Raw genomic sequence first — 23,136 nt, 5'->3', positions numbered from 1 at the left:
TTTTAATATTTATTTTTTCTTAATTTTTTAATAATATTTTGAACAAATTTACATGTTTATTTTACTTGAGAAATATAAAAAATTAAAATTAATAGGACAAAATTAAAGAATTATGTATTAAGATTTTTTTTATAAAAGATAGCTTACTTATTTTTCATTCTATTATATAAAAGTCAATAAAAATATTCGATATTTAAAAAAAATTAAAATTAAAATCAATAAAATTATTCCATGTTATAAAATAAATAATAATAATAATCAAACAAATACAATATTATAATATAATATAATATAATATATTATATTATATTTTATTAAATAATTAATACTAATAATTATTTCATTATTTAATTTAATTCTTATTTTAATTAATTAATTTAATTTTAAAGATCAACAATAATAAAAAATGTAAAAAAAATTTATTATTTTAGGGACAATAATTATTCTAAATATTAAAAATGGCACTAATAAAAGTTACAATTATAAAATAAAAATAATAGTACAAAATTGAAGAATTATGTATTATAATTTTTTACAATAAATAGCTTACTTATTTTTCATTCTACCATATTAAAGTCATTAAAAATATTAAATATTAAAAAAATTAAAATTGAAATCATGCAATTATTTCATGCTATTAATTAGTAATTACAATTTAAAAGTAATTTTATTTTTTGGCTGGATTCTTTCCTCCATTCTGCCTAGTCGCCGTTCTTCCACGCCGATCAGTCCTCCATTCTGTTCGTGAACTCTAGCCTACATCTCAAACCTAGACCGTCCGTCATCTAGTTATCATCGACTGCAGAGGCTTTTACGACAAGTGAACTCCATTACCTGACGTTCAAAAACTCATCCACGATCCCTCGAGACAATAGAAACTCATTTCCTCACCCCTCGCGACGATCGAAATAATAGTCTCGACCATCAGACTAGTCGCGAGAAAAACCCTAACCTTGCGAACCATTTTCTTGTCAGTCTACAATCGCTGCCTCTGCTCCACGAGCCAGAGTAGTCGCCATTTCAATCTGGCAGCCTGCGAACACCATCAATTTCTCTCGCTACACCCGGAAAACCATCATCCTTGTCATTGAAATCCTTTGACTGCCATTCTTCTACTTTTAAAGGTATCTCCATGTCTTCTTCAGTTCTTCAGTCCTTTAGTGGATGGTATCAATTTCAATATCTCAGCCCCTCCACCGCAAAGTGGCTAGAGAGACCTTTTGAGGAAATAGAAATCCTCTAAGTAGACATGTTAAATGGGTTGGTAGGTATGGGTGAAGTGGGTTGGGTCATTAATTTATTTAGTTTGACCTGTTTATATACATATCTTGACCCATTTATGACCTTGCCCATTTACACATGGTTCAACCCATTTATCCATTTCATTTTAAACTATGTAAGAAATCAAATTTTGATACCATGTCAAACTTATAATTTCAAACATTACTGTTGCACATCTTCTTGCCATCCTTAAGTGTTATTTTATTACCTGGTTGAAAAATATCGGAAATATACTAGCTCTTTCCATAATTTTGATCGATTAATTTTTGCATGGAATTTTTTTGCTGTTGGCATTAAAATTTGCTGCATCAAAGGTTACTTCCTGCTGTATTTCATAGCAGGCTATCATAGGTTCAATGAGCATCACCAGCAAGTACCTATAGCAGCGATTCCTCAATTCTATCATCGAATCTTGAATTCTGATTGAAGATTCTTGCAATCCACATTGCTTTCCATAGTGGGACTTGGGGCTTGTTATTTTTGTTATTACTTTTTTCATAAGTCATTGTAATTACCTCTTTAATTGTTAAAAATAACTTGTATTTTTCAAAACTAGAACGTCCCATGACTTATAATAGAGCTTTCCTTGTGCTCCAAAAAGATAATGTTTTCAAATTCAACATGAAACATACTTGTTTTAATATAAAAATAGTAGAAATAGACAATCCCAAGTAAAAGTTGGTTCTATGGATCATCTTAAATGGTGCCTAAAAAGATTGACAAGAAACTAAAATACTCAAAAGCCTTTACATTTGGTTTTGCACCAATTCGACTTCAAAAGCTTACCTTGTTTGTAACGATTAATGGTTTTTTCTTGCTTCTTGCTCTTAACTATAACAAAGAATTTGGTTTTGTGATGGAGCCATGCCCATCTAGTGTTTCCCATATATTAGCATTGTTCAACTTTGAATTGATTATAAGGATTAATTGGGTTGCTAAGGATCACAATTAACTCAATTTGCACAAAATTAATAAACACTATAATAATCAATAACTAGTGAGGTCTGAATGACGTTCAAAAGAAACTATTACTCAATCTTCATCTCTTGTTTTAAAGACAAAACAGGTACAGATATCATGCTTGGGAATGGCATTGTTGGAATTCTTTCAGAGTCTTCAAACATGTGGGAAAGAAGGGTACCTCTAACTCCTTCACACTGTGCTCGACTCCTTCATGGTGGTAGAGGTAAAACTGGAGTGGCTCGTATAGTTGTGCAGCCATCCACAAAGCGCATCTTTCATGATGCACTTTATGAGGATGTTGGTTGCGAGATATCTGATGACTTGTCAGAGTGTGGTCTCATATTGGGTATTAAACAACCAAAGGTGCTTCCCATGCCTTACATTTTTGCCTATTGTATGGGTTTGAAATATTGGCAATAATCTCTTGGCTTTGTTGCAGTTGGATATGATTCTTCCTGAAAGAGCTTATTCCTTCTTCTCCCACACTCACAAGGCGCAGCAGGAAAACATGCCTTTATTAGATAAGGCACCTCCTTGTTTAATATTCTTAAATGGATATCAAATTGTGATAATAGTTTGCTTTATCTGATTTTTTCCCCCTTATGATGCATATGTTATATAGATCTTAGCTGAAAAGGTGTCTTTGTATGATTATGAACTTATTGTTGGGGACCATGGCAAAAGGTTACTTGCATTTGGAAAATTCGCTGGCAGAGCTGGACTAATTGACTTCTTGCATGGATTAGGAATACGTATGTGCCATTGTCCTTAATTTTTTTTAATTAATGTTGTAATATCAAGAATCTTTAGTTGTCTCATTTTTTGTTGTAGATTATCTTTGTATTTCATGTTTGGAAGTGCCTTTGGAAGAATGTGTTTAGAGCTCCATGTATATTGTTTCTTACTTCCTTCTGTTGTTTACATAAATAATTTATTGGTTAGCTTAGCATATTCCATTGTTTGGGATACTTATTGGAAACTATTCCATTTTTCATTCTTAATAAATTGATTTTATATTCTCTCTCTAGTTATATGCATGCTTTGTTTTAAGTGCTCAGAATCTACTCTGCATCTTTTCTTGCATTGTGATTTTGCATGGAAGATTTGGAACAAGCTATTCAATTATTTTGGAGAAAGTTGGGCTTGTACAAAGATAGTGGAGGGGTTTTTGGCAATATATTTTGTTGGGTTCGTTAGGAAGAATGAAGGAATTGCATTATAAAATTATGAATTATTTGGAGTTTTTTGGGGTTTGTGGAATGAACGTAACTTGCATATATTTTCAGGGAAGAAGTTATCACATTTGTTGGTGTGGGAGAAGGTTCATTGTTTGGCTTCTTTATTGTGGGTGGGTAATGGAAACTTCAAGTGGATGTGTCTTTATTTTGGTTTTTTTTCTTTGTTTTATTTTGGGGTTCTCAAATTTCGTTAAGGAGATGTCTCGTCTCACGATTTTACATTATATTTCTATTTAATGAATTTTTTTGCTACGAAAAAATATCTTTCTATTGAAAAAAGAAGAAGAAACTTTAGAAAGTGTACTGGACTCTTACAGTTGAATCTTCCACCTTGTCTTCTTAAATTAATGAGGCTATGGAACTTCATAGCAATAATAACCTAAAGCTTGAAAATGAGGAATCCTTGTCCTCCAAGACTTCTACTATAGAAATCCCTACAGTTTAGGAGTCATGCGTGATCTCTATAATTAAGGAATGATTCTTGACTGTCTTACTTTAGGCATGTACAGAAGGGGTGCTGGTCAATAGGGATTTCCGTGATTCTTGTATATTCTTTTATTCTAGGATTTTATTTCCTTAACTTAGCTGCTGGTTACATGTTATATAGTAGGGCATATTGTACAGTTTTTTAAATTAATATACGAAACAGTATTCTTACAGTTTTAACATGGTATCAGAGCTGGTTTTTTCCTAAACCAAGCTAACTCTGGGGGACGACTCCATCAACAATCGAGAGTTGACAACCTCAGAGACTCAAACGAGTTGAACGAATGCCATCATTAGTTCGAATGGACTAGATGGCTCTTCTGTCCAACTATCGGCAGAAAAACTCAACGGGAAGAATTTCCGAGAATGGGTCCAGTCCGTGAAACTCGCAGTAGACGGCAGAGGAAAGCTCGGGTATCGTACCGGCGACTCAAAGAAACCTAATTCAACGAATGCTATGGTACTCCAGCAATGGAGGTTGGAGAATTCCTTGATTACCTTATGGTTTATCAACTCCACGAAGCCAACTATCGTGAAAACATATATGTTCTTGCCCACAGCAAAAGAGGTGTGGGATGCAGTATGAGAAACCTACTCTGACAAGGAGAATGATTCCCAAGTTTTTGAACTTAAGACATGCCTATGGCAGATGAAACAAGGCGAGAGGGAGGTGACAGACTATTACATGGAGATGTGGCACTATGGCAAGAACTGGATTTAAGCAGCGAAGAAGAATGGCGCTGTGCTGAGGACAGTGCGCTGTTCAAGAAGAGATTGGAAAAGGAGAGAGTTTTTGAGTTCCTTGCAGGCCTTAATCGAGATTTAGATGATGTGCGAGGAAGGATTCTCAGCTGCAGACCTCTACCATTTACTCGAGAAGTGTCTGCTGAAGTGAGGCGTGAAGAGGCAAGGCGCAAAGTCTTGTTGAAGGAAGCTACAGCCATGGTACCAGAGGGTTCAACATTTGTATCCCATGGGACATACAGTGGGCCAAATACCAAGCAACCAAAGGGCTGCCTCTGGTGTGGACGTTGCCGAAAGCCTGGCCATTTGAAGGATAATTGTTGGAAACCACGGCAGAGCACCAAAACTAGAGGCTATCAAGCTTATTTTGAGACTTAACTTGAGAGGCAACAAGTGTTGAGCAACCATTTTGACAGTGGCAGCAGCAGCACCTGCAGCCATGACAAACTATAGAAAATCATGGAGATGCTATCTGCTCTCCAAGCCTTGGGCCAGTCACCAAAAAAATACTCCATTTGGTAATTTGGCATACAGAGGTAATTTCTCACAAGCCCTATGCACCTTTCGTAACCATACACCCTGGATTATAGATTCTGGAGCCTCTGACCATATGATAGACTCTTATCACCTTTTCTTATCATATACCCCATGTGCTGGTAATCTAAGAGTCAAAATTCCTGATGGATCTCTTGCTTCTGTTGTCGACAAAGGGAGTATTCAGATTTCTGACTCGATTACTTTAGAGTCTGTTCTTCATGTTCCAAAATTATCTTGTAATCTTTTGTCTGTCAGCCAACTCACTAAACACTCCAATTGCTCTGCTAAATTTATTTCATCCCATTGTGTTTTTTTGGACCGGTCATCGAGGACTACGATTGACAGTGCTAAGGAGTATGAGGGAATCTACTACTTCGAGGAAGCCAAGATGAGTGATCAGTGTCAAAGTAATTCCGTCTCTATCCCTAAGAATAGTGACCTAATGTTATGGCATTCTCGGTCGGGTCACCCCAATTTTCAGTACATGTGTCATTTATTCCCTTCGCTATGTTCGAATAAAATGTCTCTTGATGTTCAATGTGAAGTGTGTAAACTCACAAAACACCGAAGAACTTCATCCCCAAAATCCAAATACAAGCCCACAAAACCTTTCACAATCATTCATACTTCATAGTGATGTATGGGGACCTTCCCGGATTTCTAATCGCACTCACCCAAAATGGTTTGTGACATTCATTAATGATCACACTCGTACTTGTTGGGTCTATTTGTTAAAAGATAAGTCTGAAGTACGTACGGTGTTTATTAACTTTTATGCCATCGTCCAAACAAAATTTCACACCAAGACTCAAATCTTGCGTACTGACAATGGCACGGAATATTTCAACCACACCTTGGGTCTCTTCCTTCAAGAAAAAGGGATAATTCATCAAAGCTCATACGTTGACACCCCTCAACAAAATGGGGTTGCCGAACGCAAAAATAGACACATTCTTGAGGTAGCATGGGCTTTAATGCTCACTATCCACATGCCTACAATATTTTGGGGTGATGCTTTTCTAATAGCCACTTACCTTATCAATAGAATGCCTAGTCGTGTTCTGTCCTATGCTACACGCCTTGACACTCTTCTTGAATTTTTCCCTACCTCTTGGCTAGACTCTAATCTCCCTCTTTGTTTATTTGGCTGCATTGCCTTTGTGCATGTCCATCCTCACCAGCGCGCCAAGCTGTATCCTCGGGCCACCAAGTGTGTCTTCCTTGGGTACTCTCCATCCCAAAAAGGTTACAAGTGGTATGACCCTGTTTCTCGTCGTCTCTTTATCAGCCTTGATGTCACCTTTTTCAAGACCACTCCATTCTATCCCAAGTCTTCTATTCAGGGGAGAATGTGATCGAATCTCAGATTCGGAATAATTCCAATGGTGACATGTTTTTCCTAGACTTTCCTCTCACCAATCTACCATCCTCCTCCACTTCCTTGCCAGTCATAGTTGAAAACTTAAAGTCTGGGGGAGAGATAGAGCAACAGAATAACAAGGAGACATTAGTCTACTCACGAAGGCCGAAGCCAAGTGTTAATGAAAAACTCATACCCGAAGCACCAAGTGAATCAGAACTAGTGGGAGCTCCGAGCAACCAAGAGCCCAACCAAGAACCTCCCAACAACTCAGAACACATAATAGAACCTACTCCTAATAAATCTGATGATATTGATCTGTCCATTGCTCTTAGATAACATCCTCGTTCATGTACCCTTCATCCAATTGAAAAATTTGTCTCCTAAATACCTTGTCCATGGGATACCGTGCCTTTACTTCTAACCTTGATAGGGTCAAAATTCCAAAGAACATTTAGGAGGCACTTGAAATCCCAGAATGGAGATAAGGGCATTGGAAAAGAATGGAACATGGGAGGTTACGAATTTGCCATGAGGAAAGAGACCAGTATGCTGCAATTGGGTATTCATTATAAAATACCAAGCAGATGGGACAGTTGAAAGATACAAGGCCCGGTTGGTTGCAAAAGGATTTACTCAGACCTATGGCATCGATTACACAGAAACCTTTGCACCCATGGCGAGGTTGAACACTATCCAAGTGCTCCTATCCCTGGCAGCCAATCTAGATTGGCCACTTCAACAACTCGACATAAAAAATGCATTCCTAAATTGTGACCTGGAAGAAGAAGTGTACATGACATTACCTCCTTGATGCAGTAAAAGGGACGAGGAAAACAAAGTCTGTAAATTGAGAAAGTCCTTATATGGATTCAAACAATCTCCCAGGGCATGGTTTGATAGATTTACAAAGGTGATAAAAGGAGAGGGATACTGTCAAGGACAGTCCGTCCATACTACGTTTTTCAAACAAAAAAATGGGAAGAAGACTATTCTGATTGTGTATGTAGACGACATTATCCCCAACGGAGATGACATCGAGGAAATGGGAAGATAAAAGAAAGTTCTAGCCCAAAATTCGAAGTGAGGGATTTGCGGCAAATGCAATACTTTCTAGGGATGGAGGAAGCTAGATCGAAGAAGGGAATTAGTGTTTCACAATGAAAATACACCCTTGATCTCCTGACCGAAACAGACATGCTAGGTTGCAAACCAAGCGACTCACCTATTAAAGCTGGAAAAAGAATAGAAGATGTTGGGAAGCCAGTAGATAGGGAGAAATATCAAAATAGTCGGAAAACTAATCTACCTGTCACATACCAGACCAGACATAGCTTTTGCAGTAAGTGTAGCAAGTCAGCATATGCAATCTCCAAAAGCAGCACACCAGGAAGCAGCCTTCAGGATCCTAAGATATCTAAAGGGATCTCCAGGGAAAGGCTTATTGTTCTAGCGAAGTGAACAAAAGGAAGTGGCAATATTCACTGATGCTGATTGGGCTGGCTCTATAGAGGATAGAAGATCCACGACTAGATACTGCACCTTTGTATGGGGAAATCTGGTCACTTGGAGAAGCAAGAAACAAAATATTGTAGCAAGGAACAGTGCAGAGGCAGAATTCAGAGCTGTTGCTCAGGGAATATGTGAAGGATTATGGTTGCGGAGGCTATTGGAAGAACTACATGTTGAGTTAGAGTTACCTGTCAAGCTGTACTATGATAATAAGGCGGCTACTAGTATCTCTCTCAACCCTGTCTGGCATGACAGAACCAAACAAGTGGAAGTTGACAGACACTTCATTAAAGAAATGGTGGAGGAAGGAACTATTTGCATGACATATGTCCCTACTAAGGAGCAGATTGCAGACACATTCACTAAGGGACTACCTCGGCAACTCTTTGAGGATTTCATTGGCAAGTTGGATATGATCAACATCTATGATCCAACTTGAGGGGGAGTGTAGAAATCTCTACAGTTTAGGAGTCATGCGTGATCTCTATAATTAAGGAATGATTCTTGACTGTATTATTTTAGGCATGTACAGAAGGGGTGCTGGTCGATAGGGATTTCCGTGATTCTTGTATATTCCTTTATTCTAGTATTTTATTTCCTTAACTTAGCTGCTGGTTACAAGTATATAGTAGGGCATATTGTACAGTTTTTTAAATTAATATACGAAACAGTATTCTTCTAGTTTAAACATGTACTATTTTTTGGATATTGATAAACTATCTTCTCTTATACAAAATAAACAAATAAATAAATAAAGCTTGAAAGAGTGCATGACCTTGTTTACTTTTCTGCAGGGACTTGTTCTCGCTATTTTTGTAGTATTTTGGTGATGTAGATTTGTTTGTGAACATTTTGTCAATTTAATTTTTGTTCATTCATTTGTTTTCAGGGTATTTGAATCTTGGATATTCGACACCTTTCCTTTCACTTGGTGCATCTTATATGTATTCTTCCTTGGCTGCTGCCAAGGCTGCGGTGATTTCTGTTGGTGAAGAAATAGCAACTATGGGACTGCCATTGGGAATCTGCCCTATGGTCTTTGTGTTCACTGGTTCAGGGAATGGTATTGAGATATTGCGAAATTATTTTGGTAGAATAATGTTTAGAATTTTAAGACAATTCTTTAAGAACTTTTTTCTGATCATTCACATTGTGCAATAAAAATTCTATGATATGATGATCAATAAGTAGTAGGGTCGATTACAGGATCTCAGTGTCTTTAACTTCTGGGTCATTGGACATTTGGCAGTACCATATACATCATTTTCTGATGCTTGATTATACCTTGTTATTCAAAGCTAGCTATGCAATATTTTCTGATGTTTTTTTGTTCAGAATTATAAGAATATCTTATTCCTTCTGCTTGTCAACCTTATAAACACTTCTGCTATTTATTGAATCTGTTTTTTGCTGTAGTTTCTCTTGGTGCACAAGAGATATTTAAGCTTCTTCCTCACACTTTTGTCGATGCAAGCAAACTCCCAGAACTATTTGGAATGGTAATTTGGAGTTTATTCCTCTTGAAACTTTGTTCATTTAGGCAATAATGTAGTTTAGTACAGACCTATGATTGCATGTTCTCTTCATTTTTAAGAACTTCGATAACTCATTCACAGTTGTAATTTATTCCACATGTTCAATTCTACTCAGAAGGCAGGGGAAACTCATGTATACCTTTTGTCCTTTTGTCTGAGCCTGTCAAGAACAAGTTCCCTTCATTTTGTACTGAGCAAAGACAGCAGTGAAGGTGTAGCACCCCCTAAAGAATTTTAGCGTGGGAGACTAACTGCAGATAATCTTTATTTGTTAGTGTAGTAACTTTGTCATTACATGATTCTAACAAGCAGTGTTGTTCATCTGACCAGAATTTTTTTAATATTCAAATTTCAAAATTCAAGCTTTAGTATAATCATTCACATGAAGATATACTTAGGAGGAAGTAGGTACTTTTTAGATTTTTAGTATAAAGTTGTGGGGTTTGCAATACTATAAGACATTTAATTGATTCTTCATCTGTTTTAGAAATTCATTTCATCTCTGGAAATTCATGCTCCTTTGATTCCTCTATTTTACTCAAAGTAGTTCCAAGAATCATTTGTAAATTTTGTTGTTCCAAGAATCATTTTTAAATTTTGTTAGTATCAAGTTCTTTAATTTTTTTTTTTGGGAATGCTGGGTTTGCCCTAAGATGGTGGAGGAGTTTTTGGCAATTCAGTTTGTTGGTGTTGGCAGGAAGAAGGAGGGTAAGGAGTTACAGAATTGTGTCTTATTTGCTTCCATTGGGGTTTGCGGATGGAATGAATAGGAAACACGCACATTTATGCTGGGAAGAAGAAGTCTCTTTTACTGGTTTGGGGGAAGTGATGCAGGGGCTGCATCAAGATTCTGCAGCCATGGAAAAATTAGAAGAGAAGAAGGAAGGGGAAGGAAGGAGAGGATATACCAGGGGGGAAACTCACCTTCACTTCGATTCAAATTCATCAAAAACTGGCTATAACATGGCTGTCACACACTATTTATAAGAAAGCCTCTGAATATATGAAATTACCCACATACCCCTAAAACTACATTACATTACAAACATTCCCCTAGAATACACAATTACTACAAACAAGGCCCCAACATAAATAATCCTAATACGAGCAACTACACACAGATACTTAAACAACTAAATAACTAAGCACATTTGGGTTTTGGACCTAATAAACCATTCACCCTATTCCTTGACATAAGCCTCCTAATTGGGTCAAAATGATCCATCCAAATAGCCACTTGTTCTACGTCAATTCCCTCCTTCCAGAAAGAACTCGACTCTGTCGAGTTGGGAAAAGTACCAAGGAGTCCATCACCATGAATAGAGTCATCTCGTTTCATAATAAAGGAACCAATAGTGTGCTTCAACTTTGTGAGTGGAAGAATTCGTGATGGCATCAACTTATAGAATAAGAATTCTCATATCCATCATGCTTCACCTTCCTATCAAATAATCATGGTTGGCTCAAAAGAGTGTGACAAATTCTGAGAGGAACATTGCACTTTATCCATAATGGAACCAATCTTGAAGGTAAGTAAGCGGCGATCATGGACCTTCAAGTTGGCATTATTCACCCAAGCAATTTTGTATGGTTCAGGATGAGGCTCAACTTCCAAATTTACTTCTTCACAGCTTCTTCAGAAACTATATTTGTGCAATTACCAGGATCAATAACCAAAGTACAAAGCTGTTTTTGGCATATCACTTGAGTTTGAAAGGTGTTGTTCCAACTCCAATCCTCTGTCTCTTTAACCTTGTGGGAAGAGAGCATATGTTGAAGCACTAAACAGTCAAATTGCCATCATCATCTAGGTCACTTGGAATTTCTGTTTCAGCTTCAACTACTTGAGTATCGTCATCTTCATCTTCTTCCTTTTTTGCAACAACCGTGAATTAGTTTAGGACATTGTGCAGCTTGATGTCCAAAACCTTGACATTTAAAGCATTGGAGTGATGGTTGGCTCTTAGAAGTTGTTCCAAAATGTTCAGGAGTCTTCCAAGAAGTGTTAGTCTGAACACCTTTACCCAATTGCTTAACTGTCTTCTCTCCTACCACTCCACTAGTACTCTTCTCAAACCGATGGGCCGATGTAGCTTTAGGAGGATTGCATTGCATGTCCTCCTCAATCTGAGTGGCAACGTGAGCTGCATCCCCAAATGTGATGAGACGACATGCAGCAAGTTTGGAGGCAATAGCTGGCTTCAACCCTTTTTTGTACAAAGCTGTCGTAACGTCCTCTTTCCATTCTATATCAACATGAGTAGCCAAATGATTGAATCTACTAGTGTGCTCCATCACTGTCTTTTCTTGCTTCAAATCAAAGAGCTGGAGATGAACACACTGTTGATAATTGGGAGGCATAAATTGCTCCTGCATGGTTTGCTTCATCTCATCCCACGTTGTAATCTCACCAAATCTGCTTCTTCTAAAGATTTCCCTTTGTTTAATCCACCAAATTTGAGCTGTTCCCTTCAATTTTGATTCATCAAAGTTCAACTTTATAGCCTCATTCATGTCATGCCATCGGGAATAGTACTCCAAAGAATACACCCAATTATCAAATTCACCAAGAGAACCATCGCCATTAAAATCTGAGACTTCTAGTTTAATTCCCTTAAATGATTATTTCGGCCTTCACACAACTCAAAAGCATGAGGGACAGAAGCTATTCCACCATCTCGTTTGGTAGGAAATTCCATGGGCCTTTTACCTAAGGCTGCAACTTCGGTTGTTAGCCTATTCAATGCACTGATAATAGTCTCCTAAGCATTTTCCATATTTTGAGCCCTACCGGATGACAACTCCACCTTTGCAGACAATTCAACATTGGTTACCATGATGCACTTATATGAAGCAAATCACAAACTTTACTTTCAATTATTTAAGAATAATATTCAAGTCACCTTTAATCTTGAGTATCACACAAAAATGAAGCAAATTCGCTAGAAAAACTCACAAATAGAAGCAATAAAACTGGACTTCTGATGCTGGCGGCGACAATTTCTAGGGTTTCGTGCCAAGTTTATTGCGCTTGCTTACTCAATTTCAGGTTAGGAACTAAAATATCATGCTGCAAATGAAAATATCATGAGAAAACACCAATTTCTCATGGATGGGAACCAATTTCTTGCGATTCTGGCAGCAGGAGGGAAGTACGGCAGAATCCCACTTGCAGTCGCTGGCACGTGAGTTGCCGCTGCGACTTTCCGGAGATGATTTTGTGGTGAGTGGTTGATCAAAGGGTGGTGACGGTGTGTCAAGAAAAACTCTAGCAATGGTGAATTTTGAAGGGCTGGAGAACTTCTGGTGGCGCATGGGGCTTCTCAGGTGGTCGGCTGGTGGTGAAATTTTGAAGGGAAAGGTTCCCCGGGGGGGGGGGGGGGTGTGTGTGTTTGGTGGTATGGGTGGTGTTGCAGGATGGTGGCTGGGAAGTTGTGTGCGAAGAAATTGGGATGCGGCTTTTGAAAGTTCTGAGACTGTAGAACTGCTTTTGGTTTTTTTTTAGCTGAAATTTCAGAAGGGAAATGATGAGACGTGAGAGTAAAAGGGAAGAAGAGATTAATGGAGAGACTAGAAGATGAAGAAGAAGAAAAGAAGAAGGAGATGGAAGAAACAGAGAAATTAATTGCTGGACAGAGACTGCTGCAAGTAGAGGAGACAGCAACAGAACTTAGAAATCAGAGAATTGAGAGAATTATGGGAGAGAATTAAGAGAAGAAGAAGAGAAACAGACAAGAAGAAGAGGACAGACTGTTGCTGGGCAGCAGGGAATTATGGGCAGAACAGGAGATCAGAAACACAGAAGAAAGAAAAAGAGAAGGAAGAAAAAGAAGAGAAGAGAAGAGAAGAGAAGAGTGAGGGAGAATGGGTGGACTGAAATGGAAGAATGAAGATCGTGGTTATGTTCTGACACCAAATGATGCAGGGCCAGCATCAAGGTTCTGCAGCCATGGAGAAATTAGAAGAGAGAAGGAAGGGAAAGGGAGGAGAAGGGATATACCAGGGGTAAAACTCACGTTCACTTCAATTCAAATTCATCAAAAACTGCCGACAACATGGCTTTCACACACTATTTATAAAAAAAAGCCTCTAAACATATGAAATCACACACACACACAAACACCCCTAAAACTACATTACATTACAAACATACCCCTAGAATACACAATTACTACAAACAAGCTCCCAACATAAATAATCCTAATACAAGCAACTACACACATATACTTAAACAACTAAATAACTAAGCACGTTTGGGGTTTGGACCCAATAAACCATTCACCCTATTCTTTGACACAGGCCTCCTAATTGGGTCGAAATGATCCATCCAAATAGCTGTCACTCGTTCTACATCAGGAAGATTCACCATTTGGCTTCTCTTTGGTGTGTGGGTAATGGGAACTTCAGGGGGATGCGTTTTTGGGATGTCTGTTGAATTGATAGGGCCTTCTGATTTTTTTTGGGTTGTTTCTAATGTTCGTTTGTTTTGTCTTTCTTTATTTTCCTGGGGTTACTCAAGATTTTGAAAAGAGATGCTTTACTCTCTCCTTCTTGTACATTCATATACTATCAATAAAATTCGTTTGTTATATTTTTTTTTTAGATTAGTGTCAGTTACCAATATGCACTGGATAGGAGTTAATTTTTTCTGGACCTAGAACGATGACTACATGTAGAGGGCTGTGATGCAATCAACATTGCAACACAAAAGAACCTTTTTACACAATTAAAATTCTGATTATCTCAATCTTTTAATATTGTGAATAATCTCACAGCAATTTGAGGAATCGAATTGTATGAAATATGAACTTTAACCATTTTAGTATTTTGATTTGGGAGACTTATGTGGGCCTCATCTTTTTTTTTTTTTGGTTTGAGCCCTACTCAAATAAGCATGCGATTCTTGCCATGTATTCTTTATTTCTGTAGTTTCATTATTATAGAATTAATCACTGCAATATAGATGTGTGACAAAAATGTTTTGATTAGATGCATGGTTCGTTTTTCTAGTTGTTCATGTTCTCTATATTTTTACTTCAACAAATTATATTCTATAAAAAATTGTTTGGTAATTATTCCACTGAAGAAGTTTTTTTGGTTAGGCTGGGGACCTTACTCAACATGCTAGAAGGTCAAAGAGAGTCTTCCAAGTGTATGGTTGTGTCGTGACTTCTCAAGACATGGTTAAACACAAAGATGGGACAACAGTATTTGATAAAGTATGTCATGCCATTATATTTTTTATTTAGATTTTGGCTTCTGTTTATAAGATATTTTCCCCACCTAGTAGGACTTAAGGCTTTTTGTTTTTGTTTGTTAAGATATTTTCCTAATTACTTAGATATATTATGGTGGATGGTGGATAGTTTATAGCTGATGTATATAGGACAGATGCTATGCCTTTGTCTTCCTCATATAGACACACAAGATTTAAAATTCCTTGGTGGAAAATAGAGATTTCATATATGTCTGACAATATGTTAAAGTGAGGATCCAATTCTTTTTTGAGTCATTTGGTTTGAATTCTACATGAAAACATAGTAAGGTGACAGAACAATGAGAATTATAATATGATTGATTTGGTATTTTTGGGTTTCTATGTGTCCACTTGTGGCATTTCATAGTTGTATTTGCTAAGCAACCATTCTCCTAAAAGGTTGAGCTGTTAGGTTGTTGATGCAGTAGTAGCTTCAGAGCTTTAAGGCATAACAATCCCTTGCATCTTATATTTGATAGAGTTATTTTCAGGTTTCATCTTGGGCTCCTTCTTTGGGTTTCTTTCAAGGCATTTTGTTGGCAGATCTTCGGTGGGGTTGGAGAAGGACTCATGCAAATGTTTTTGTTTTTCTACTTTTGTTTTGATTTTGGAGGATATCTTATTGTTTACTCTTTGTAATTTCCCTTTCTCTTTTTTTGTTGATTAATTGCTTAAAAAAATGAACTTTAAGGCCTGCGACAAAAATGTTTGGTATTTTTAGGATTTTGGTCAATCATGTTGTTTGTTATTTGTTGGATTTTTCCAAAATTTTCAGCATTCTTTTTATAGGATTTTGTAAGCTAGTGACCTAGTAGATTATCTAGGGTCTTTATGATTTAAAGATTTTACATCTATGTGCTGTTTTTATTTTTTGGGATTTAATATTTATGTTTCAGTAATTAGAATTTTCTATAGGCTCCTAGTGATTGTTTACTTATTTAGTATTAGGGGAAAGCCTATTTAAAGGCTTGATTTGTAACCATGAGCAGCAGATTGGAATATTGAGCATTAAGTCCTAAATTGAGTTTGTCTTTATTTTTTACTCTCTCTCTCTCTCTCTCTCTCTCTCCCTCGCACGCGCACACACTTTTTATTTTCAAATTTGTGTTCCTATTGTTTCTCTTATTTTCCTGCATCCTTCTCTTGTGCTAATTGGTCCTGCATCAGCTGTGAGCCAATAATGTATGTCAAGCCTTAACACTCCCCCTCCCCTCCCCCCTTTGTGCTGTCCTATTGTGCATGGAGCCTCGTAGAGTCTAAAGAAGTATGAACACCTTCACGTGACTTTTTTACAGCCACACAATAAACGCAATGCTGGTAATCATGGCTCTGCCAAGGAACCAGTTTATGTAAATAATAGGTTTGAGCCAACCAGCCAACAATTTATATGAATCCTTAATGCTGCATTTGGGAGCATGGATTTTGGACCTTGGATTTGGATGGATTTGGACAAATTTCGGTACAATTTAATACTACATCTACGGTAATTGTATCATACAATCTAGGCATCTAAGAGCTTTATATGTGCATGTACATGTAAGAGGCTGCATATGTATTATCTATATACGTACACACACACAAATAGTTGTGTAAGAACTTGTGTGTATATATGGGAATACCCCACTATCTCCCAGTGTCATCCTGATACTGCTGACACCCAACTTCTTTTGGACTTACAATAGCGTCACTCATTTTGTGTTTGTGTTTGCATATATATGGAAATACTCCAATGACTTGTGGCTTCATATTGATACTGCTGACACCACACCTTTTGTTCTTTCAATAGCTTGTCACTGAGATTGATGTGCAACACGAGCTTGGTTGTCATTCGACTGCTATAACTTCAAGATCAATGAGATCAATGATGTTGACAGCAATGAGCTCGACAACATCAAGCAGTTCTACCTCCGTTACCAGCTACTGCCTTAGCCTCACCATTAATGCCATCACCTATTACTTAACAACCCCTCATTGACACCTTCGACCATTGCACCAATCTTAAAAGCTCCCCTTGGGATTGTTTCCAGAATATAAAGAGAAGCTTCAATCTTTATGTCAAGAGGAAAAACAAACCAAATTTGTTTTTGACTTGGGGGCTTCAGGCAAAATTTCTAATCAAGGAATTGGGTATTCTGCGTTACTTCTTGGTATTGAGATTGTACGGTGTAGGAAAAGGTTAAATCTATCTCAGCGAAAATATATGTTGGACTTGCTAAGTAAGACTGGCCAATTGATACTCCTATATATCTCAATGTGAAGTTGTTTAGGGATGTTTGATTGGACTTTGGAGACAAACATTGATATAGGTAGTTGGTTGGCAAGTGGTCTACTTGACTGTCACTTATGGGGGTGGTGAGTCTGTTTATGGAAAATCCAAAAAAACCACATTGGGATTCTGTTTATAGGATTTTGTGGTATCTTAAAGGCTTATTTGGCAAAGGTTTGATACATAAATGTAATAGAAATTGTTAGATTATGGCATACTCTAATGTAGATTGGGCTGAATCAGTAGATGTTAAAAGGTCTAGTACTAGATATTGTATATTTGTGGGAGGTAATCTTGTTACATGGCGTAGCAAAGAACAAACTACTGTAGCATGATCTAGTGCTTAAGTGGAAAATCAAGTTATGACTAGGGCTGCTCATGGTTCGGGTATCTGAACCGAACTTGTTTTTATAGAACCGAACCGATCCCATTGGTTCGGAGATTTTCTAAACTGAAACCAAACTGAATATTTTGGTTAACTGACAACACGGTTAATTTACGGTTCAGTTCGGATATCCAATTCGAACCAAAAAACAATTGTGCAATGAATTGAAGATTGAAAAATAGAGAGCTGACCCAGATCTGCAGATCTAGGTGAAAAGGGACTTGAGGGCGGTCATGGAGAGGTCGATCTTGTCGGAGTAGTTGGTGAGGTGGTGAGGCAAAGGAGGAGGAGGTGGCGGAAGGGCTTAGCATTGTTACGGCCTCACAAGCAGTCGCATTGCAGAGGATCTCAAAGGGGAGGCCAGATCTGCAAGTATTTTATGGTGAACTGATGAGGGACTTGAGGACAGTGATGGAGAGGTTGAGTCGTCGGAGTAGTTGGCGAGGTGGAGGAGGAGAAGATAGTGGAAGGGCTTGGCGTCATCGGAGGCGGTAGCATTGTGGTCCCGTGGAGAGCGGCGACGAAGATTTGAGGGGCTGTCATTGAGGGGCGGTGGCTGCTGGGTGATGCCTGCTGTTGGAGGCTGGAGAGTGGAGAGAATGAAAAGAGAACAAGGGAGCTAGGGTTTGATGTTTGATTTTTTTTTTTTCTTCTTTTGAGTTTTGATTTAGTATTGTTAGCCTCACATTATGTTTAATTAAACTACAAATAAAATATACCCATGTGTCTTCATTTTTAATTTAAAACATTATATTATTATATAATTTTTTTATTAATATATTAATATATTAATTTATTTATATGTATTATACATAACATTATAAATAAATATGCATACTGGTTCAGTTGGGATAACCGTCAGTTTAGGTTCAATGCAAAATGAAACTAAACCGATAACTGAAAACCATAAAAAATCTGAACCGAAACCAAACCGAACAGATTAGTTAACCGAATTTTTGGTTCGGTTTGGTTTGGTTTTTTGGATTGGTTCGAGTTTCAAATATTTTTGAACAGCCTAGTTAAGACTCATACTGTGAGTGAGCTTATGTGGCTGAAATCTCGTGTCAGAGATGCAATTCTTGGCAACGAAACCAATAAATGTATTTTGTAATAAACAAGCTGCCATTTATATTGCTAGCAATCCAATGTTTCATGAGAGGACAAAGCACGTTGAAGTTGATTGTCATTTTGTGAGGGATGCTGTGTTGAAGGTGGTCTTGAGGATTCCCTTTGAGAAATATGTCGATCAGTTAGTGTAGAAATCCCTACAGTGTGTACGACGGCCACGATTGGTGAATGACGGCCACCTACCATGGTAGGTGAGCCACCACCACCTACCATGAGATCTTGCCACAAGCCAGAGGCTATAAATTGAGACCCCTCACCGAAGTTAAACTACACATCTCAACTGCAAGTTGTGTCCTTATGTTTTTTCATATTTTATTCTCTGTGCACATGTTAAATAAGGACCCGAGTATGTAAAGAATACACAATTGAATAAACAGTTGATTCATTCTCATACTCTACATGGTATTAGAGCTGGTTTTTTCCTAAACCAAGCTAACTATGGGGGACAACTCCATCAACAGTCGAGAGTCGACAACTCAAAGACTCAAACGAGTCGAACCAATGCCATCATTAGTTCGAATGGACTAGATGGCTCTTCTGTCCAACTATCGGCAGAAAAACTCAACGGGAAGAATTTCCGAGAATGGGTCCAGTCCGTGAAACTCACAGTAGACGGCAGAGGAAAGCTCGGGTATCTTACCGGCGACTCAAAGAAACCTAATTCAACGAATGCTATGGTACTCCAGCAATGGAGGTTGGAGAATTCCTTGATTACCTTATGGTTTATCAACTCCACGAAGCCAACTATCGGGAAAACATATATGTTCCTGCCCACAGCAAAAGAGGTGTGGGATGCAGTATGAGAAACCTACTCTGACAAGGAGAATGATTCCCAAGTTTTGGAACTTAAGACATGCCTATGGCAGATGAAACAAGGCGAGAGGGAGGTGACAGACTATTACATGGAGATGTGGCACTATGGCAAGAACTGGATTTAAGCAGCGAAGAAGAATGGCACTGTGCTAAGGATAGTGCACTGTTCGAGAAGAGATTGGAAAAGGAGAGAGTTTTTGAGTTCGTTGTAGGCCTTAATCGAGATTTAGATGATGTACGAGAAAGGATTCTTAGCCGCAGACCTCTACCATCCATTGGAGAAGTGTTTGTTGAAGTGAGGTGTGAAGAGGCAAGGCACAAAGTCAAGTTGAAGGAAGCTACAGCCACGGTACCAGAGGGCTTAGCATTTGTATCCCATGGGACCTACAGTGGGCCAAATACCAAGCAACCAAAGGGTCGCCTCTGGTGTGAACATTGCCGAAAGCTTGGCCATTCGAAGGATAATTGTTGGGAGATTCATGGCAAGCCAACTGATTGGAAACCACGGCAGAGCGCCAAGGGCAGTCCGACCATGCTATGTTTTTCAAACAGAGAAATGGGAAGAAGACTATTTTGATTGTGCATGTAGATGGCATTATCCTCACCGGAGATGACATTGAGGATATGGGAAGATAGAAGAAAGTTCTAGCCACAGATTTAGAAGTGAAGGATTTGCGGCAAATGCGATACTTTCTAGGGATGGAGGTAGCTAGATCAATGAAGGAAATTAGTGTTTCACGATGAAAATACACCCTTGATCTCCTGATCGAAACAGGCATGCTAGGTTGCAAACCAAGCGACACACCTATTGAAGCTGGAAAAAGAATAGAAGATGTTAGGAAGCCAGTAGATAGGGAGAAATATCAAAGATTAGTCGGCAAACTAATCTACCTGTCACATACTAAACCATAGCTTTCGCAGTAAGTGTAGCAAGTCAGCATATGCAATCTCCAAAAGAAGCACACCAGGAAGCAGCCTTTAGGATCCTAAGATATCTGAAGGAATCTCCAGGGAAAGGCTTATTGTTCAAGCGAAGTGAACAAAAGGAAGTGGCAATATTCACTGATGCTGATTAGGCTGGCTCTATAGAGGATAGAAGAGCCTTGACTGGATACTGCACCTTTGTATGTGGAAATCTGGTCACTTGGAGAAGCAAGAAACATAATGTTGTAGCAAGGAAATGCATAGGCAGAATTCATAGCTGTTGCTCAGGGAATATGTGAAGGATTATGGCTGCGGAGGCTATTGGAAGAACTACATGCTGAGTTAGAGTTACCTATCAAGTTGTATTGTGATAATAAGGCAGCCATTAGTATCTTTCTCAACCTTGTCTAGCATGACTGAACCAAACATGTGGAAGTTGACAGACACTTCATTAAAGAAAAGGTGGAAAAAGGAACTATTTGCATGACATATGTCCCCACTAAGGAGCAGGTTGCAGACACATTTACCAAGGGACTACGTCAGCAACTCTTTGAGGATTTCATTGGCAAGTTGGATATGATCAACATCTATGATCCAACTTGAGGGGGAGTGTAGAAATCCCTATTGTGTGAACGACGGCCGCAGTTGGTGAATGACGGCTAGTAATGTGAACCATGGTCTTAAATTTCCACAAAATTGGCAAAATTTTCGTCGAAATTTCCGATTTCCATCACCCTCGATATCGGAATGGCAGCCGATTTTTATCTTGCATATTTTCCATCGAAATCTCAACGAATCATCCGAAATTTATCGAAATCTCAAAATTTTAGCGAAATTTTTAGAAACTTGAACTATTCGATGAAATTTCATCAAAATTCAAATGAGAAATTTTTTGAGTGAAGTGAAATTTCTATCTTAATTTATTTTATTTTATTGAAACAAAAGATTATTACAAGTGCTTTTGATATTGTATGAAAAAAATAAACTTATAGTAACATTCTATTTAACCATTCATGCCTATATTATCATTATTTGTACAGTAAATAATATTTAAGTGATTTATGAATTTCATTTGTATTAACTGAATATATTTAATGTACATTATCTTACAAATATGTTTGATACACGTATTATTTTACAACTTTTCCACCTTATACAAAACATAGATGTATTTAATTTGCTGTATATTAGTCCTAAAACTTATATTATTATGTTTTTTAACCATTTCTAAAGTTTCACAAAGAATTCCATGCTTTATTACAAATTTCCGTTATTTTTTCAGATCGAAATCGAAATCGAAATCGACATCGAAATCGAAATTTCCGTCGATATTTCCGTTCTTTTGGAGCTTCGAAATTTAAGTCAAAATCGAAATTTAAGACCTTGGTGTGAACGACGGCCACAGTTGGTGAATGATGGCCACCTACCATGGTAGGTGAGCCACCGCCGCCTACCATGGTGGGTGAGCCACCACCACCTACTAGGAGATCTTGCCACAAGCCGGAGTCTGTAAATTGAGACCCCCCACCGATGCTAAACTACACATCTCAACTGCAAGTTGTGTCATCTTTTGTTTTTCATATTTTATTCTCTATGTACACGTTAAATAGGGACCCGAGTATGTAAAAAATACACAATTGAATATACAATTGATTCATTCTCATTCTCTATAGTTAGGCAATGTTTTTATGAAGCCTTTATTTAAGCCCGCTTTGCCTAATGTTTATTACAAGTTGGGGTTATGTGATACTTATACACCTCTAGCTTGAGCAGGAGTGTTAGAAGAGAATATGTTATTTTAATAATTAGGTTGTTTTAATGGGAGTATTTTTGTCCTTATGACTTTATTATTGTTAAAAATATATTAGAGGGCAGTGGAGCTGCATGTAGACTCCAGGAAACTATTGCTTAGTTCTTTCCTCTCTTTTCTATTTTTCTACTCTTTTGTCTTCTCTCCTCTTCTTATCTCCTCCATCCCTAACTTTACAACAATATTGAAATTGATTATCACTTTGTCGAAGAAACTTGTGTGGAAGCTCATCACAACCACTCTTGTGAAGTCTGAATTTCTACGTGCAGATTTATTCGCAAAATATTGGGAGGTTCTCATGTTGAATTTATTTGTAACAAGCTATTAGCGTAGGATATCTATGCTCTAGCTTGAGTGGGAGTGTTACTGGTTATTTGGTGTTTTAGCATGTGTTTGTCAGTATCAATTAGTAAGGGTATTGTGGTCATTTTTGTGTAGTTGATATATATTATAAGTAGAGTGAGAGACCTGCGATTGTGTTTAGGTCTTTAAATTCACTAAATACTTCAATAAAGGCCAATGTGAAAGAGTAGGGTCAATGGATTATTGCTTTCTAAACCCAAATGTTCTTTATCACTTAGTGGTTTGTTATGTTTGTTTAGTTTGCTGGTAGTAGGATTATATGTTTTGGCCTTTTTGGGGGCTTGTTTGTAATATTTGTTTTTTAATTTCATGTATTTGTAATGGTATATGTGAAGTTCTTGTATTATTGGTTTTCTCATAAATAGTGCATGAAAACCATTTATGCTGCTAGCTAGAAGTGTTTGTTTTTCTTGTTATGATATATTGGCTGGAAGTTAGGGTTTGAGGGGGCACAACTACAATTTTTTAAAGTAAGTTGCAGAACAGTGCAATATGCAAACACAATATTTATATCAAGCTTGTTGGCCAACAATG

At 37.7% G+C, this 23,136-nt stretch overlaps 1 protein-coding gene across 3 annotated transcripts in view; it reads left to right on the top strand.

Moving 5' to 3' along the window:
* Positions 1 to 665: 665 nt before the first annotated feature.
* The window catches only part of LOC131157283 (alpha-aminoadipic semialdehyde synthase), a 125,890-nt gene continuing 103,419 nt past the window's right edge, over positions 666 to 23,136 (top strand). Inside the window, exons 1-7 of one of the 3 annotated variants that reach the window (XM_058111306.1) lie at positions 666 to 1,124; positions 2,339 to 2,607; positions 2,684 to 2,770; positions 2,867 to 2,996; positions 9,011 to 9,184; positions 9,538 to 9,620; positions 14,759 to 14,875. In XM_058111306.1, the coding sequence (XP_057967289.1) occupies positions 2,359 to 2,607; positions 2,684 to 2,770; positions 2,867 to 2,996; positions 9,011 to 9,184; positions 9,538 to 9,620; positions 14,759 to 14,875 (840 nt within the window). In that variant the 5' untranslated portion in view covers positions 666 to 1,124; positions 2,339 to 2,358. The remainder of the gene's footprint in view (positions 1,125 to 2,338; positions 2,608 to 2,683; positions 2,771 to 2,866; positions 2,997 to 9,010; positions 9,185 to 9,537; positions 9,621 to 14,758; positions 14,876 to 23,136) is intronic. The other 2 variants (XM_058111307.1, XM_058111308.1) reach the window with 2 other exon arrangements.

The sequence above is a fragment of the Malania oleifera genome, chromosome 6 (assembly GCF_029873635.1).
Source record: "Malania oleifera isolate guangnan ecotype guangnan chromosome 6, ASM2987363v1, whole genome shotgun sequence".
NCBI lineage: Eukaryota > Viridiplantae > Streptophyta > Magnoliopsida > Santalales > Ximeniaceae > Malania > Malania oleifera.
The sequence above is the reverse complement of the archived record's forward strand: the minus strand, read 5'-3'. Positions and strand labels throughout refer to the sequence as shown.